Genomic DNA, 19702 nt, shown 5'->3' on the forward strand with positions numbered 1-19702 from the left:
AAACCACAAATAGGTCAAAGGTACAAATACATGAAACTTGACCAGAACACTGCCATCTCTCACCACCAGAGGGCAAACAATCACGGCTCCTTATACTTCCCCAAGAGGTGGAATAGAGAAATTGGACATGCTTGAGAACTTACCTGGACACACACAGCCCAAAAAGTATCACTTAAAGGTAGACTTCAGTTTTGTTTATTCAATAAAATATTTGTAAACCAAATCAAAAGAAAAACTCACAACTTAAAGGAAGTCAGTGTTTTTGTTTCATAAGAAAATGATCATAACAAGATCACCAGTTAGAGGATTCTGTATGGTTAAGGACCTGGCACACTTTGCTTACAGAAAATGAAGCATTAAATACACTGTAAGTTACAATGTTTACATAATACACACTTTAAAAAATAATCCCATTCCAAAATCAAAAAGCCACATAAATTACTGAAAAGATGCAATACTAAAATGTTAAGTGATCTTAGCATTTTATTCTTAACGGTTATAAAGTGATATGGTAAAATATTTGCTCTTGCTTATTTCTCTCTCAGATGCCAACATTTAAAATGAGATGGGGATAACTTTATTTTGCATTTACTCGGGTAATTTGAAAACACTAGGGATGAGAAGTTATTCCCAAAAGAAATTATTCCTTTGGTTCAACTGTGACATAAAGCAGCGGTCGCCAACCTTTTGGACCTCACAGAACACAGTGGTCCGCCACCACCAGTTGGCAACCTCTGACATAAAGAATAATTAGCATAAGAGGTCGCCAATATTACTTTATTTTTACCTTTAAAAATATACAGAAAATGTTTCCAAAGTTACTTGCATATGCAAACTAGGGAGTCCAGGTGACAGCCACCAAGAGCTCTTGAACAACAAATGCAGTTACATACACTTGTTTAAGAGGGTCTCTCTCTCTCTCTCCCCCTCATCTCCCCCCCCCCCCCCGCCAAACACACACACACACACACACACACACACACACACAGCGGAAACTCAGGGTTAAGATGAGAATTTCAGGCAGAACAAAGTGCTGCAGTCAGTCCTGCCATAAATAAACACTTATAAATAAGGAATGGCTGGCTCTTCTTAGGGATGCATCTGTGAAACCAACTACATTTAACCCTTAAATAACAGGAGTTTGAACTGCACGGATCCACTTTTATGTGTTTTTTTTTTCAATAAATACTGTAAATATATATTTTCTTAATAACACTTTCTTTTCTCTACCTTACTTTATACATACAAAAATCTGTGTCAATCGACTGCTTAGGTTATCAGTAAGGCTTCCTCACTTGGATTTTCAGCTGAGCAGAAGTTGGCACCCCTAATCCCCATGTTGTTCAAGGGTGAATTGTATTACCAAGAGATATTAATGACATTCAAATAAATTTGAAAACAACTCCCAGAAGTCACCTGAAGAGAACTTTGAGACCCAAACTCTATCTTTCCTAATTTGCTAAGGTTAACTTTGAAAACTCCATGAGGAGAAATACCTAAAAAGTACAAATTCATTCATTTGTATTTTTTAAAATATAAATCTTTATTGTTCAGATTATTACAATTGTTCCTCTTCCCCCCCCCCCCATAACTCCCCTCCACCCGGTTCCCACCCCACCCTCTGCCCTTAACTCCCCTCTACTGTCCTCATCCATAGGTGTACAATTTTTGTCCAGTCTCTTCCCGCATCCCCCACACCCCTTTCCCCCTGAGAATTTTCAGTACACTCCCTTTCTATGCCCCTGATTCTATTATATTCACCAGTTTATTCTGTTCATCAGATTTTTGATTCACTTGATTTTTAGATTCACTTGTTGATATGTATTTTTTGTTCATAATTTTTATCTTTACCTTTTTCTTCTTCTTCCTCCTCTTCTTAAAGAATACCTTTCAGCATTTCATATAATACTGGTTGGGTGTTGATGAACTCCTTTAGCTTTTTCTTATCTGTGAAGCTCTTTATCTGACCTTCAATTCTGAATGATAGCTTTGCTGGGTAGAGTAATCTTGGTTGTAGGTTCTTGCTAGTCATCACTTTGAATATTTCTTGCCACTCCCATCTGGCCTGCATAGTTTCTGTTGAGAAATCAGCTGACAATCATATGGGTGCTCCCTTGTGGGTAACTAACTGCTTTTCTCTTGCTGCTTTTAATATTCTGTCTTTTGCTCTTGGCATTTTAATTATGATGTGTCTTGGTGTGGTCCTCTTTGGATTCCTTTTGTTTGGGGTTCTGTGCGCTTCCTGGACTTGTAAGTCTATTTCTTTCACCAGGTGGGGGAAGTTTTCTGTCAATATTTCTTCAAATAGGTTTTCAGTATCTTGCTTCTCTCTCTTCTTCTGGCACCCCCATTATTCTGATGTTGGTATGCTTGAAGTTGTCCCAGAGACTTCTTACACTATCTTCAAATTTTGGGATTCTTTTTTCTTTTTGCTTTTCCGGTTGGTTTTTGCTTCTTTGTATTTCAAATCTTTGACTTGATTCTTGCGTTCCTCCAGTCTGCTGTTGGGTCTCTGTATAATATTTTTTATTTCAGTCAGTGTATGTTTAATTTCTAATTGGTCCTTTTTCATATCCTCGAGGGTCTTGCTAAATTTATCGGCCTTTTCTAGGAAATTCTTGAAAAACCTTATAACCGTGGTTTTGAACTCTATATCCAGTTGTTTGCTTTCCTCCATTTCTTTCATTTGTGACCTGCTTCTTTGTCTCCACATTTTGGCTGCTTCCCTGAGTTGATAGAGTGGCTTTGTGTGCTAGGTGTCCTATAGGGCCCAGTGGCTCAGCCTCTCCAGTTACCTGAGGTGGACACTCTAGGTGCACCCCTTTGTGGACTGTGTACAGCCTTGTTGTAGTTAAGTTTTGATTGTTGTTGGTATCACTGGGAGGAATTGACCTCCAGGCCAATTGGCTGTGAGGAACAGCTGTGTCTACAATGGGAGAACTTCTGTGCTGTAGACAGCCTTATGAGACAAGACTTGCAAAATTGCAAAAGCCTCTGTGCTCAGCTTGGATGGGGCAGAGTCTCAGGGCTGATCAGACAGTCTTGGCTTCCCATCAGCCCTGCCCTATGAGGCCCCTGGGTCTCAGTGTCCCTCGGTAATCGCTGCAAGCACCTCTTAAGAGTAAGCCGCCCTTGAGTTTCGCCCGCTGCCAGACAGTCGTTTCTCCCCCAATGAATCTGGATTCCCAGATTCTCGCCCGGAACTGGAGTTCAGCGCAGTGGGGAGCTTCCGTTTCCTACCCGCTAGAGAAAGCCAGCGGCACACTCAGCAGTCAGTCCTCTCTTCACGCACTTGCGCACGCGCCTCCAGACCTCTGCCTTTCGCGGCTCCCCTGAGTTTCCGCCTGACAGTCCAGATGCCCCCCGTATAAGCCTGGGTCCCCAGAGTGTGGCCCAGAACTGGGGTTCAGTGCAGTCGGGAGCTTTTGTCTCCTTCCCACTAGAGAAAGCCATCCAGGCACTCAGCCGCCCGGGCGCGTGTCTCCGTACCTCAGCCTTTTGCAGCTCCTCTGATTCTCCGTGTGCTTTCCTCTTTCCTTCTAGTTGTAGAATTTCCACTCAGCCAGCTTTCCTGTGGTTCTGGATGATGTTCGATTTGTCTTTTAGTTGTAGTTTTGAAATTGTTGTGCAGGCAGCAATTTAGGTGTTTACCTATGCCGCCATCTTGGTTTCTCTCCATTTGTATTTTTTACTATTATACCAAAATTCCCATTGAAATGAGTTATTCATAGCAGAATTCAAGAAAGCCCAGATTCAGCAGACATCTACCCAATCAGTGGGCTCCACTCCTGATGATGTACCCATTACCAGCTCTGTGACCTCCTTAATAGCATAACCTACTAGCTCTGTGACCTCCTGGGTGTGCCCATTACCAGCTGTGACCTCCTGATGATGTACCCACTACCAGCTCTATAACCTCCTAATAGCATAACCAACCAGCTCTGTGACCTCCTAGGTGTGCCCATTACCAGCTCTGTGCCTCCTGATGCAGTGCCCCATTTCCAGCTCTGTGCCTCCTGGTGCAGTGCCCTATTTCCAGCTCTGTGCCCTCCTGATGCAGTGCCCCATTTCCAGCTCTGTGCCTCCTAATGCAGTGCCCTATTTCCAGCTCTGTGCCCTCCTGATGTAGTGCCCCATTACCAGCTCTGTGCCTCCTGATGCAGTGCCCTATTTCCAGCTCTGTGCCTCCTGATGCAGTGCCCTATTTCCAGCTCTGTGCCCTCCTGATGCAGTGCCCCATATCCAGATCTGTGCCCTCCTGATGCAGTGCCCCATTACCAGCTCTGTGCCTCCTGATGCAGTGCCCCATATCCAGATCTGTGCCCTCCTGATGGTGCCCCATTACCAGCTCTGTGCCTCCTGATGGTGTGCCTATTACCAGCTCTGTGATACCTAAATGCTGTGCCCATTACCAACGTTGACTTCCTGATGGTGTGCCCATTACCAGCTCTGTGCCCTCCTGATGGTGTGCCCATTACCAGCTCTGTGATCCCTAAATGCTGTGCCCATTACCAACACTGACTTCCTGATGGTGTGCCCATTACCAGCTCTGTGACACCTAAATGCTGTGCCCATTATCAGCTCTGTGACCACCTCATCCTCATTATAAAGGGAAAGACCATCATCCCTCCCTCCTTGACTCCAGCATCCTCCTGGAAAAGGCGGATGCTGTTCTCTTGTCCCCAGGAGAAACATGATTCACCGAAATGTGAGACTAGCCAAGGAGCTGCTCTGAGATCTGGGACTCAGCCTGCCCCAGCCCTCAAGCTCAAGGGCCAGTGCTGCAGCTGCCAGCTGTCCCATGGACTGACCAGGTCCAACCAAGTTACAGACTGTCACATCTCCCAACAGCTGTGTCTATAAGGTCAAAATGACATTTCATCCCAATCAATCTGATACCATTACTGCACTCTAAGCTGGTTCTACACTTGAATAGATTAAAAGAATATTATTTATTTGTGCCATATGCCCTGGATATCCCAGCAACACTTGCCTTCTGGGGTTGTGGTGAGGACTGAATGAGGTCACAAATAAAAAGCACTTTATACAATAACGAGAACATAATAAGCAACCACAAAATCTTGACTATTGTTAATTTTATTATAATAATGATGAAAAAATACTATCAACAAACACAGAAAAATAGCAGCAATGAGATACTATTTCACACCCATTAGGATGGCTATTATAAAAAAAACAAAACAAAAAAACAAGTGCTAGAAAGAATGTGAGAAATTAGAACCCTTTTGTATTGCTGGTGGGACTATAAAATGATACAGCTGCTGTGGAAATAGCATGGCTGCTCCTCAAAATTTAACACAGAATTACCGTATGAGCCATAATTCCACCCCTAGGTATATACCCAAGAGAACTGAAAGCAAGGACTCAAAACGATACCTGTATTCATAGCAACATTATTCATAATAGCCAATAGGTGAAAACCCAATTGTCCAGCAACAGATGAATGGATAAACAAAATGTAGTTGTGAAACAGAAAATATATATATTTGTCTCTGCCTCCAGTTCGTGGCACAAAGCTAAAACCCATGTAATTCCCTTAAGTGATAAGAGCACTAGGAGCATCTTTTGTTCTACTGAGGTGACTCTCTGGGTCAGTTCCCAGATGGGGGCTGGTCACCAAAAAGACCCAGCCATGATGAGAAGCTTGGAATTTTCAGCCCTATCTCTATCCCCAGGAAGGGGAGAGGGGCGGGAGATTTGAGTTAATGATCAATGATGCCTATGTGATGAAGCCTCCATAAAAACCCCAATAGTATGAGGTTCAGAAAGCTTGCAGGTTAGTGAATACATCTACATGCCGGGAGGGTGGCACTCCCCAACTCCACAAGGACAGAAGGTTCTGTGTGCAGGAACCTTCAGGACCTCACCCTATGTGCCACTTCATCTGGCTGTGCATCTGTATCCATTATTATATAACGGATCAGGAAACATAACTAGCTAGCATTTCCTTGAGTTCTATAAGTCATTCTAGCAAAAAATCAAACCCAAGGAGGGGGTCACGGGAACCCTGATTTATTGCCAGTTGGTCAGAAGTCATTATACCCCCAATGTGGGGTTACAGTAAAAAATTACTTCCCATAGAACAAAAAATAGGGAAGAATTACAATACTCAGCCCAAGGTCATTTACACAAATTAAAATGAATAAAAGCACATAGTATATATATATTGAGCACTTTCTCATTTCTTTCTGTTCCTTCTCACCTAAAGGAAAAGCATCGGTCCATTCTGCCAACGCTCCACTTACCACTGGGCTTGATCTCTCGGACGTAGTTGCTGGGGAACCAGCCAGTCCTGCCGTTGTGTGTGCCCTCCCACCAGCCCCCTTCCTCCACTCGAGTGACATGGATGACATCTCCTTTCGTAAAGGAAAGCTCATCTTCATTTGTCTGCTGGAAGTTAAACTTTGCTCTTACTACCAGTTGATTGTTGCTATTATCGGTCATGTCCTAAAAAAGGGAGAGGGGAAGAAAAATTTCATGAAGTACTAAGTCATTATGGAATAATTATATATTTTACTATTATAAATATAGTATGATTGCCCCTAAACAGCAGAGAAAGGTTTAACTTTGAGAAATTTAAGTTTCCTATCTCCCACAGTGCACCTTGACCACCCCACCACCCCATTTCCAGTCCAGGAAGAAACTCTCTTAATGGCCTGAAAGGTCTTATTCCTGTCATTTTCACATACATTTTTATGGACTTACATTATACATACTTCTCTACAATTTATAAAAAGTTAATATACTGTAGTCATTTTTCAGTACTTATAGTTACTTTAATCTTAACTAACTTTATGGCTATGCCATTAATTAGTTAATCAATTCTCTATTACTGGATTTAAGGCTATTTCTAGTATTTTTCTATTGCAAAACAAGGCTGCATTAAAACTATATGCACTTCTATCTTTGAACATATCTGGAAATAAATCTATTATGTTAAACTCAGGTCACAGAACATGTATGACATTCCCAATTTTAGTACCTATTTATAATTTGCCATCCAAAAACATTTTACAAATTTATACCAAGCTACATTCCAACCAACACTATCTAACCAATACTGAATATTGTCAAGTATTTTTATTCTTGCCAACTGGTGGGAAGAAATGGCACCTCATTTTAGTTTGCATTTTTCTCAGAGATTAAGCATATTTACAGATCTCTCAAGTGTGGGAAGACAAAGGCAGACTTGACTAGAGTTTCTTTTTATCTCCACCTATATCCTAGAATGGGTAGTAGAGGGATATGCAACCCAGACACACCATAAGAGCAAACGAGAACAACGAAAATCGTGCCTTCCTGGCCCAAGGAGCAGCAGGCACTGACAGTGGGTACAGGCATTCAGCCTGCACCTGGGTGTCCACAGAGACTGCACAGGACATCCCACACCCCACAGAGAGCACTAGCACTCCACCTTCATAGGTGATATTAGCAAAAATTAGATAGGGACTCCCAGCCTCCACCCAAACCAGGTGGTAGCAGGCTACCACATCATTAAATACCCTATAATATTTAATTCTTATTTATCTATTTAAATTTTAACTATAATATACTATAAATATAAGTACTTATATATTATATTACATATTAACTATTGTGCATTATAAATATATAACAAGGCATCTTCCCCTGCTCCCCTGCACTCCACCTAGCCCCAGGGGATCACCCAGACCCAGAATCCCCTCACATTCCATCCAGCCTCAGGAGAGGACTAAGGCAAACTAAGCTGTCACTGGAACCTATAGCCTACCAACCTAGGCCAGGACCACTCACTAAACCCAATCAGGGCCAAAGGCTGCTAAGATACAAGATTGAAGTAGGATCCAGCATCTCCTACCTAATACACTCTCCAAAGTCTCCAGGATACAATAAAAAACAGCTCATTCCAAGAACATGGAAAATCACAGCTTAAATGAGAAAAGACACTGATACCAACAGCAAGATGAAGCAGATGCTGGGATCATCAGAAAAAGTTTTCATCATCAAAAGGCCTCAAGAAGCAATTACAAATTATCTCAATACAGAATAAAATAGAAAACCTCAGAAAAGAAGCAGAACTTATAAAATTTACTCAAACTGACAGTGAAAAAAGAAAAAAAGAGGAGAGCTCCAGGAACTTGTGGGAAATAACAAAGATCTGAGACTGGTACCATCAGAGTCTCAGAGGGGAAAGAGAACAGCACTGAAAAGTGGTGTAAGAAATGTGGTTGAAAGTGTCCCCAATTTGGCAGAAGAATCACACATATAGATTCGAGAAGCTGAGTGAACCACAAATAGGATTCGCCTAAAGAAATACAGACCAAGTCACATCACAATTAAACTTTCAGAAAACTAAAGACAGAAAAAAAATATTAGTACAGGATAAAAAAGACTTCTGTGGATATGCGAGATCTCAAAAACTTTACTTCCCATGCACCCTTTCTCAAGGAGGTAGTGAAAGATGTGCTCCTTCAAAACAGGGGAATTATCCAAGAAAAAAATGATGGTGGGGAAAGAGGGGTAGAGATGACTCAGGTCACACGGAGTCCGCAGGATGATGATGTAAAAAATCTCAGACAGGGCAGCTGGCAACAGCCTGGCTGATAACCAAGAAATTCAGTGAACCAGAAGATTTCAAGTTCCTTAGGAAGAGGAAGGTGAAAAATCCTAACATGTCTGAATGTACAAGAAGAGATTATTAGAAAAAGGCAAAAGACTAGGATTGCAACCTGCAAAAGGTACACAGAGAACTGAATAACAGGCAATAATTATTCAGTCCAAAAAAGAAAGTATTGTCATGCAAGGAAGAACAGTCACAGCACAGATCATGGCTTCCTTATGAGTCTGAGTCTAATAATGTTATACTAAACACTGACCTAACAGAAGCCAACTCATGAGAAAGAAGAGCTGGGAAGCATTTATGCAGGTAAGAGGCTCAGAGGCAGTAGAAGAGCTCCAATCCCCTCTTACACTGTGGGAAATCCACATTGATTACTCTTCCAATTAAAAAAAATTAAGCTTAATATAGATATTTTATTTAGAGACACACAGGCAAATACATAAAGAATCAAGGGGAAAAATGGAAAGTTGTTGTCTCTACTGATATTTTTCCTAATACCAAATCTTGGAGAATTAATTGCCTGCCTCTTTAAATGAGGTACATGTATCACTAAACAAAAAGATACAAAAGATAAAGCACAAACACAGTGTTAAGGCAAATCTTCAAGAAGAGGAGCTGAAAGAATTCCTAAAATATTTAATTATTATTTATCTATTTAAATTTTAACTATTATCCTATATAATAAAAGCTTAATATGCAAATCAACCAAATGGCAGAACAACAGGTCAGCGGGGGGGTGGGGCCAGCGAGCAGGCGGCACCAGGCAACCAAGGCACATGCCAGCGGGCAGAGGGAGGGGATGGTAATCAGGGGGCACCTCCTCTGATTGGCCCACCTGTCGCCTCCCACAAAGGGAGGCCAAACTGTGGCTTAGAGTGGGCCTAAGCCATCAGTCAGACATCCCCTGAGGGCTCCCAGACTGCGAGAGGCACAGGCCGGGCTGAGTGGACACCCCCCTCCCCGAGTGCACAAATTTTCATGCACCGGCCCTCTAGTCCTATATAATAAAAGGTTAATATGCAAATTGTCCCCTGGACTAGGAGTTCCACTGGGAATTCGACCGAGGGAGGGAGGGGAGGCCAGCCGGGCAACCGCTCGTGGCCCCTCCCCCCAGCCAACCCCTCCCCTGATCGATCCTGGGCAGGCCAGCCTGACCCCACCCATGTCCGAATTCGTGCATCAGGCCTCTAGTATACTATAAATACTATATTATAAATATGTATGTTATATTACACATTAACTATTACACATTATAAATATGTAACAGTAACTATTCTATTTTATAAATATTTAATAATTCAAATAATACATTAAGTATTTCTCTAATAAATTAAACATTTAATGCATACTTAATATTTAATACTTAGAATATTTAATAAAGAAATATGCCTTTGACATTTGGCAACGAAAGCTCTGGCCAACACTGTCAACTTAAGCATAATGCTTGCTGGCACACTTGAATGATGAGAAGTGAGATAAAGCTCGCTTGTCCATGTGAAGCTCACATTTGAAAAAATGGCACATTTTTCTGGTTCAATTTTCCTTGTTCTGAATCAGTGAAACATTATCGGGCTTACAATGCTGTATCAGATTCTCTCTTTCTGCAAACCATTATCCTCACTCATCAGTTGTTGTCTACTATGATCTTCTTTATTCTCCTACTTGTGGCTTAACCTGGCTTTCAGAAAAAGCACACCAGCCGATCCTGGTGATAAAAGTCCCACAATAGAATACGACACAACAAACAAACCTGCAGATCAGGCCCCTAAGGAGGTCAAACTGCCCCTGGGTGACCCTACTACCCAGCCCATCTACCTCAGCTCAGCAACCAGCACTGAGGCCCTCTCTGCACACAAGTTTGGCCTGACCTAAATTGAGGAATGGCGACATCTTGTCAAGACCTTATAAATGAGGTAATTACATTCTCCCGACACTTATGAATTCTCTACACTCAAGGCAAGAGTTAAGCAAACACCACTGATACCTTCTCTGCTTCAGAAACAGACACTCCACTATGGAAAAAACAGAGAAATGTCTGAGAGAGGAGATGAAAAGGCACAGAGTACAAGCAGCCAGGCTGGATCCATTTAAAATTTTGGATCCCATAAATCCATCCAGCACCTACTACAGAGAAGTATATACAGATTTTTACAATGTTGCTCTAAAGAGTGAGGATTAGAGGGGAAGATGCCGAAGACAGGCTGAAAGGAGGGTGGACTACAAAGAGCTGTACTCCAGGGACTCTCTACACACCAATTTCAGCCTAACATCACAACAGTTGAGTCAAGAGTGCTCTAGTCACTGTCACTAGTGTCACAGAAATCTGGAAAGGATGTATTTAATCACTACCTATTACTTTGGAATTTTTTCCTTCCCTTTTTTAAAAAGTTCTCCTGAAACTATACCTTGTCATCCATCTGGGCTCAACATGACACTCCACAACAGTCTAAAACATAATGAGCTGAGCAGAAGAGGCCAGTTATCAAATAAGTATATGCTGTGGAACTCCATTTATGTAAAACACAACACAGGTAAAACTCATTTTTACTATTAGAAATCAGAAAAGAAAAAAAGTCACCACCAAAAAAAAAATCTCAACTCCCTTTCTCCTTAGTGAAAAGAGAGAGGAGGCTTAAATATATATTAAAATTCACTAGAAGTTACTTACCTTGTGTTATTAAAATATTACTAAATGTTAAAAAAAATAATCAGAACAGCAGATGCCCTTGGGAAAAGCAGACACAACAAAGGCTGTGTCTGTCTCTTGATCTGGGTGCTTACACACTGGAAATGTTCAACTAGTGCAAATTCATCAAGCAGTTTGCTTAGGATACGCACTTTTATACACACACACACACACACACACACACACACACACACACACGAGGCCCGGTGCATGAAATTCGTGCATGGGGGGGTGGGGGGTGGGGGGTGTCCCTTAGCCCAGCCTGCACCCTCTCCAATCTGGGACGCCTTGAGGGATGTCCAACTGCCCGTTGAGGCACGATTCCAGTGGGATCGGGCCTAAACAGGCGGTCGGACATCCCTCTCACAATCCAGGCCTGCTGGCTCCCAACTGCCCTCCCCTGTAGGCCTGGGTCCGCCCCAACTGCCCTCCTCTGCTGGCCTGGTCACCCCTAACTTCCCACTTCCCACAACTGCCCTCCCCTGCTGGCCATCTTGTGGTGGCCATCTTGTGTCCACATGGGGGCAGCCATCTTTGACCACATGGGGTGGCCATCTTGTTCTTGGTGTGATGGTCAATTTGCATATTACTCTTTTATTAGATAGGATGTTACATGTCAATATAAGTTAATGATGGAAGGAAAATGAAAAGGGAAAAGGTGACCCTCACCGCCAGGTAGGGCACACTGAGGGTACCTCCTCTGGAAACAGTAATCTATACCCACCACATGCATTCTTAATGGTCTATTTCTGATTCCTATAGACAAAGCACCACAATCAGTATCTCACATCTGTAACTTAAGTACTTTGTTTTATCCAATGTTCTGTAATTATCCTAATAATCCAGAACCAGGATATCCTGGTGTGCTGCCTTCACACAAACTCCTCCCTCTTCTCCACTCCCTAAAAGTGCCTATAATCTCATTTATAGAAGAAAAGGTTGTTGAAGAGTGAAAGACCCAATTTCTACTCCAATGGTAACTATCTACCAGTCCTGTGATCTTGGTAAATACATATCTTAATTTCTCTAAGCTTCAGTTTTCTCATATAGTATTTCATCCTATACAATAATCTATACTAATAAAAAAGTAATATGCTAATTAGAGTGGGAGACCTTCTAGGAGACCTTCCAGACAAAGCTATGGTGTCGGGGCCAAGGTAGAGGTGATTAGAGGCCAAGAGGGGAAGGAAGTTGTGGGTGATGAGGCTGGTGGGGGGCGGGGCCTTTGGGGGTGAGCAGACCAGCAGGGGGGCAGGTTGTGGGCAAGCAGGCCATCAGTGGGGGTCAGTTGGAGATAATCAGGACAGTGGGGGAGCCCTTTGGAGTGAGCAGGCCAGCAGGGGGCAGGGAAGGTGGGGGTGAGCAGGCCAACAGGGGGGCAGTCGGGGGTGAGCAGTTTGGCAGGGGAGGCCGTTGGGGGCAAGCACACTGGCATGGAGGACAGTTGGAGGTGACCAGGCTGGCAGGGGGGCATTTGGGGGCGAGCAGGCCAGCAGGCAGAGTAGTTAGGGGCAATCAGGCAGGCAGGCAAGTGAGCAGTTAGCAGTTAGCACTACCGGATTGCGAGAGGGATGTCCAACTGCCAGTTTCGGCCCAATCTCTGTAAACCAGCAGTAGGACATCCTTTGAGGGGTCCCAGGTTGGAGAGCGTTCAGGCCAGGTTGAGGAATTTCGCCTCCCCCATGCATGAATTTCATGCACTGGGCCACTAGTCCTATACAATAAAAGGCTAATATGCAAATAGACCGAACAGCGGAACAACCAAAACAACCAAACAATTGAACAACCGGTCGCTATGACATGCGCTGACCACGAGGGGGCATGTGAAGAACATGGCGGGCGTTGGCTGCAGTGGGATGGTGGAGGTGAGCGGGGGCACCAGACTAAGGCAGAGCGCCAGTTGCTGTCATCAGGGTGAGCCTCTGGTGGTTACTGAAAATTCTTTGCTCCCACCTGCCGCAGTCCCACCTGGCACTTGCACCTGCTGCCAGCGCCAGCCCCGCTTGCACCCACTGCCGGTGCCGGAGCCACCACTTGCACCCAATGCCAGCGCCGGCCCCGCTCACACCTGCAGCCAGCACTGGAGCCGTCGCTCACACCCACTGCCAGTGCTCGGTGCCAGTCCCAATCACTCAGCGCCATCAGTGGGTGCGAGCGGTGGCTGCTGGCCCTGATCACCCCCGAGGGCATCTCCACCTCACCCTGCTCCTGAGGGGCAATCAGAGCAGCAGCCGCTGCTCACACCTGCTGCTGGCACTGGCCCCAATCGCTCTGTGCAATCAGCGGGTGCAAGCGGGGCCGGCAGGAGGGGGGCTGCCGGCAGAGAGGGGAACAGGGGACACAGTGGGAGGGGCTGGGCAGGGGCACAAAGGATTGACTGAGACCCGCCGCTGTGCCTACCGCAGCCTCGCAGCCCACAGTTCCTTTTGAGGTGCACAAATTCATGCACTGGGCCCTTAGTCAAATATAAGATACCAGAAATTAGACAATATTCTGTGGTTTTTATATTCAACCAAATACTGTCAATTATGCCATCAACTGTAAGACACATGCTACTTTCGGACATGTTAAATTTTTTTAAAAAGGTCATAGAATTGATTAAATATGGCACGTTAGAGAAGCACAATATTTTCTAAGTTTATTTTAGAGAGGAACTAAAAATATTTTTTTAAGTACATGTGTAATAGATTTTACTGTCTTGCATGCCTTGGAAAAACATTTTGTGAACTCAATAACAAAATACTAGAACTTTCAAATCTGCCTTCATCACAAGGCAGGAAATCTGTCCTAGAACAGATAGATGATGAGTTCATAGACACTGAAGCAACGTTATGCAGACAACCAGCAATGAGGTGGTAATTAGGCGAGACATTCTTAAATAGAGATGTAAGCAATTCCTGTAGCACCTTGAAAATACTGATCCTTGCTTTGGGGATGGTAGTGCCTTACACAATTTCAAAGCTAAGCTTTATTTTAATGAGGTCACATAATGTTCAAGAAACTACAAGTTGCTTTTTTAGCATAACATTTTTATTATGGAAAATTTCTAACACAAACGTAGAGAATGACAGATATACATACTTCCATGTTACCATCACCCAGCTTTAAATAAAAATTTTACCAATCTGGTTTCATTAGAAATTATTTTTAATGTAAGAAAATTACTATTAATAACATTTTAAAAATCTAAGGATAAATAATTATTCTGACCCAGCATGGTAAGAGAAATCTTGCCATGTTCATTTCACTAGCAGATAACTGTGTCTCCCAATCATAGACACAAAAGCAGGTGAGATGACTGAGGTCTTTTTACTTCTGGTGTAACTTAAAAAATTTCTTTAGCTAAAATAAAAAATTAATCCTATACTTACTGTGATCTCAGTAACATTCACTACCAACACTACATTTAACTTTATTTTACTTCAAATTATACATTTGCAATCTACTTTTTATTTACTCCAAAACAAAAAATATGAAAATTGCCAAGGGTAAATGGGTGAGACAGTAAATATTTCTTCACCTAGAGTTTGCTGATCTCTCTTACATTTTGTTCATGTATTTAAATAAAGCTAATTTAAAATATTTTTCAAGTGGTTTGTGTATTTTTTTTCTTAATTTGGCATTATAGTGCTTCCAACACTGCAAAATTCCTCTACCATTAAACTCTTAACTTCATGGGATCACTGTAAGGGTTATTTGAGTCCAAGTAAAGCACCTAGAACAATGTCTGGCACAGAAAAACAACTCAAAGCATGCCATATTGAACACAAAATCAGAAACAGGATAACAGGACTTCTCTAAGAAGAAAAACAAAGATAAATAGCAATCCGAGTTAGCTTGAGTTCAAAAGTGCAGGAACATGTAAAAACTATGTTCCTTCTTTGGCTTTCCGTTTCTAACATGGCTTCGTGAACTAAACTCAGATTTCTTTCCCTCTATAAAATACAGCTCTAATTAATTTTAATTAATTTTTTTTGGATCACCATTAGTTTAACAATATTTCTTTCTATGTTGAAGTAGATAGAAATATATGGTCCCCTAAAAACTCTACAAGAATCGGCCTCTCTTCAGACTCCGGTTACAAGATCATTTATGTTTCTAATATAAAAAAAATTTACTAAAATGTTGCATGAAAGCAAAGTCACTAATCAAACTAAATGCCAATCATACATTAGCTCAAAAGAGGGCTCAGCGTTTTTTCACAATGACAACAGGGAGCAGCCTCATTCTGCTCAGCTGATGTGATGGCCTCTTTACACATTTTCTCTATTCAGTATTACATTTAATTTTTCCTGTTTCTCAATAACAATTTCACCGTTAATCCTGTGTTCTTTGCTAAGAGCCTGTACCCTGACAATTTATAAATGGATTTTTCTTCACTTTCCAAGATGACTGTTAGTCTGTTTTCCCCCATCTCACTACCTCTCATTACAAAGGAGTCCCTCCACCTGGCCCACATGGCTCAGTGGTTGAGCATCAGCCTATGAACCAGGAGGTCAGGGTTAGATTCCCGATTAGGGTACATGCCCAGGTTGTGGGCTTGATCCCCAGTGGGGGGCTTGCAGGAGGCAGCCTATCGATGATGCTCTCTCATCATTGATGTTTCTCTCTCTCTCTCCCCATCTCCCTTCATCTCTGAAATCAATAAATATATTTTTAGAAAACAAAGGAGTTCCTCCTTCATATACTGCATCCTGACTCAGTTAAAGCACTCTAAGTCATGCCTTTTATTAAGAGAAAAACCACTCTCAGGTCTTTTTAGCTTGCAGCCATTGGTTCTTTACGCAACTAAGTATTTTACAAATATATGTATTTCTTATTCCTACAGTTCTGTATATTTGTGCAAAGCAGATGAGAAAATACTATGCAAGTGACCAGAGAAGTATTTTAAAGCACACATTTCTCTAGGTAAACTGATTATGCATCTTAAGATATAACACCGAAAATAACTAGTTTCTCAAAAGCAGTCATTAAGCATTATATCTGGATAATTTGGTGATGAGCAAATGCCAAACCCAAGTAAAGGAACAATGGGGGGGGGGAATCAAACCACCCCTCATTCTGCAACTCTTGTTAATGGAGGCATATGCATTGCTCCAGATACACCTACAGACATACTCACTTCCCCACAAATCCAATTTCAATAACCACCTCTCTCAAACTTACCAAACTTCGATACTGGCCCTGGAATAATTTTGAAGTCCGACTGTGGGAAGGCTGGGATCCCAGGGAGTCAAAAGACTTTATCCGATGAGATGAGGGCCGGGCACACACAGAGTCACTTCCCAGTCCAATGTCTGAAAAGGTCGTGAACGGAGAAAGGAGTGAGCTGAGACGCCTGACACCATGCACCTCAGTGCACACCAGACTCTAAACTGGGGCAGCCCCCGAGGGACACACCGCAGACCACAACAAAGCAGGCCATTTATGCAGTACACAAAGCGCAGATTCTGTCTGCCACAGACTTGCCCTCATTCCCCAATCACCTTTCCAGAAATTAATTGGAGATAACTATTTATTAGCTCTTCGCTAGCATAATTTTCAGACCTGTGAAATGTTCTGTAACCTATTTTTAATACTTTCACTTCATCTGGGGGGGAAAAACACCCTTACAAATTCAATTATTTTGCAGAGCACCACCCCATACTCATTCCCAATACATCACCACCACATGCCCACTTCTCCAGGATCACCATCCACAGAAGCAGCAAGAATTATTTAACAACAAAAGGAAAAGACTTACTTAAAACCAACAGAAAATCCACTTGTAATTTCTAGGTAGAGAACCTTCTGAGATTATTTCCTCAAAATGAAGGCAGCCCAAGCTTTATTCACCTCACCAAGTTGGTGAAAGGATCAAAGTAAACAGCTGTTGCCCTAGCCGGTTTGGCTCAGTAGATAGAGCTTTGGCCTGCGGACCGAAGTGTCCCAGATTCAATTCCAGTCAAGGGCACATACCTGGGTTGCAGGCTCCTCCCTGGCCCAAGCCCTGACTGGTGTTTCTCTCACATAGATGTTTCTCTGTCTTTCCATCTCTCTTCCACTCTCCCTAAAAATCAATGGAAAATATCCTCGGGCAAGGATTAACAATAACAAAAGTAAACAGCTATTACCAGTAAAGGACTTAGTTCTCTCTCTTCATGATTAGACACTCCACACAGGCCAACCAATAAGTAAATGTTAGCAACCCACTTCTTTGAAGTAATTTGATTTTTTAAAAAGGAAGCCATGAATAGTTTTCTAAGAAATCACTGTTCTGAGATGCACATGCCTAGCAATTTCCTAAAGCTACATGGGAGCCTTCTGTAAAAATGTCCTTAAACCGATGATCTCCAGGTCTATTTTCCTGGCAGATGTTTGGATTGGCTTATATCAAACATGTCAAACTCGTGGCCCACAACAAGTATTTTTGCGGCCCAGTCAATATAACAGTATATAAGAAACGTTTTAATAAAAATTTCTTAACTTAATTTTTACAATATCCTGTAATACATTATTATTAATAATGAACTGTAACATTCACTAATGTCTGATTACTATAATCTTGTTCATTCATTTCCCTTAGGCACCTTACACGCAGGCACACTAATACTAGCAGCGAATATTTTAGCAGGCGATTGCTATGTCATTATTCTTGGACTGACTTGTTTGGTGTGCGCAGCAGGAAATATTTCGCTTTCGGAGAACAAGAAAAATAAGTTTATTTGCATTATGCTTAATTTGTGCAGTTATTCAGTGTCTGGTAAGTTAATGTTTAAGAAAAAATATTAATTTTTATTAAAATGTTCTATTATTTTATGTTAACGATTACTCATTTATTTCAGCCCTTTGTATTCAGCATATCTCTATTGAAATAAACCTATGTTCCTATGAAAATTGAAGCTTTTGTTTTTTTGCGGCCCACAAAAATTTAAACCTTGTTTATTTGGCCAGTGTTAGCCTTTAAGTTTGCATGCTTGGCTTACATAGTGTTTTATAAAATTTGAGTTAGTTGTCAACAACAAAAAGTCTGAAGATGTCACAGAAAAAAACAAATATCCAGTTACTCTTGCAGCACAGGCAGCCCCTAGACAGCCATCCCAGCAAACAAGTGCTGTGAGGGGCACCAGGGCCAGTTCCTGAGTGAAGAGGACCTCCAAGCCAGGATTGCAGCCCAAAGTGTTCTGACTCAGTTCCTCCCAGACACAATGAAGTAAGTACACTTCATCTGAAGGGCAAGGACAAAAATGAGAAGAAACCATGACAAAATAAACTTAAGAGGTCTCTGATCAAAAGAGACATATCAAAGTCTAACTTTCTCCCAGAAATCTGAAACTAAAATCTGTAAGAAGAAAAATAAAAATGATCTTAAAACAAAAGAGCCACTAAGTCCTTCTTTTAGATCCACAAGATAGAACTTCTCGAAGCTCATGGGACAGATATAGCCCATGAGGAATTTGCACAGAATCTCTCCTTGTCCTCACTTTGGTCTGGGAGCCAGAGGAGTATACTGTGTCCCCACCTCCACTCACCCTCTCCATGAGATATGACTGGAGTTCAGAACACTGTGAACCGAGTACCCTGAGTACGTACCCTCATAGCCCTTTGGAAACCTTGCCCAGGTAGGTATTTACTTTAGAGGCCAATTCACTGGCAACTCAATTGTCATGATCACACCTCAAAAACAGTCGTTAGATCTGCTAATAAATATGAGTTTTAATCAGCCTAATAAAAATCCAGAGGAAGTGCTTCTAACTCCAAGACAGTTTATGAGTGTAGCCACATGAATGGGACATTTCTCCTCTGCTCTATTTTCAGGTAGTAACTACTCTGCCCACAGAAAGGAAAACACCTGATATCCATCTGAGGACCTAAAACGGAAGATTCTGTTCTAATAATAAGAAAGAAAAAAAATCCCAGCAAAAGTGACAACCAAAAAAGTAATGTAATAGAAGTTTATTTTTTTGAATTTTATTAATGCTCATTTGTCTTGCTAAAAGAAAAGAAAGGGTTTTTGCCCTTTTGTCTCCACACCCCGTCAAGTTCAATTAAAAAAAGATCTTACCTGCTGTTACTTTATTTAAAGTCACTAAGGAACTGAGGACCTTGTTAAAATTCTGCCCCTGGTACAAATCATTTGCATCAAATGTCTGAAAGGAAAAATTAAACAAAATTAATAGAGTCTTGTGTTGGGTGCAGGATAAACCAAGTTTTTGCAAAATGAGAGAACCACATGTAGGATTTCCAGGTGAAATTATAAAAATGCAGCACACACAACTTGAAAAATTAGGACCAGTGAGCTCAGCTTCCAGTCTGGGGGTGGGAGGTCCAACAGAATTCCCTTACAAATACCTAAAACCTGGGTCAGAGACCAACTCCCCAAACTCCTTCATAACCTGGAGTGGAAGCCCTTCCCA

General features: G+C 42.0%; 1 protein-coding gene across 3 annotated transcripts in view; it reads right to left on the bottom strand.

Annotated features, from left to right (window-relative positions):
- Positions 1-19702, bottom strand: part of ARHGEF7 (Rho guanine nucleotide exchange factor 7) — a 138108-nt gene that overhangs the window by 62816 nt on the left and 55590 nt on the right. For all 3 annotated transcript variants that reach the window (XM_079779582.1, XM_079779580.1, XM_079779581.1), the window contains 3 exons: positions 19351-19435; positions 16473-16603; positions 6267-6468 (listed from right to left, as the gene is read on the bottom strand). In XM_079779582.1, coding sequence (XP_079635708.1) covers positions 6267-6468; positions 16473-16603; positions 19351-19435 — 418 coding nt within the window. The remainder of the gene's footprint in view (positions 1-6266; positions 6469-16472; positions 16604-19350; positions 19436-19702) is intronic.

The sequence above is a fragment of the Cnephaeus nilssonii genome, assembly GCF_951640355.1.
Source record: "Cnephaeus nilssonii genome assembly, chromosome: 8".
NCBI classification, from domain to species: Eukaryota; Metazoa; Chordata; class Mammalia; order Chiroptera; family Vespertilionidae; genus Cnephaeus; species Cnephaeus nilssonii.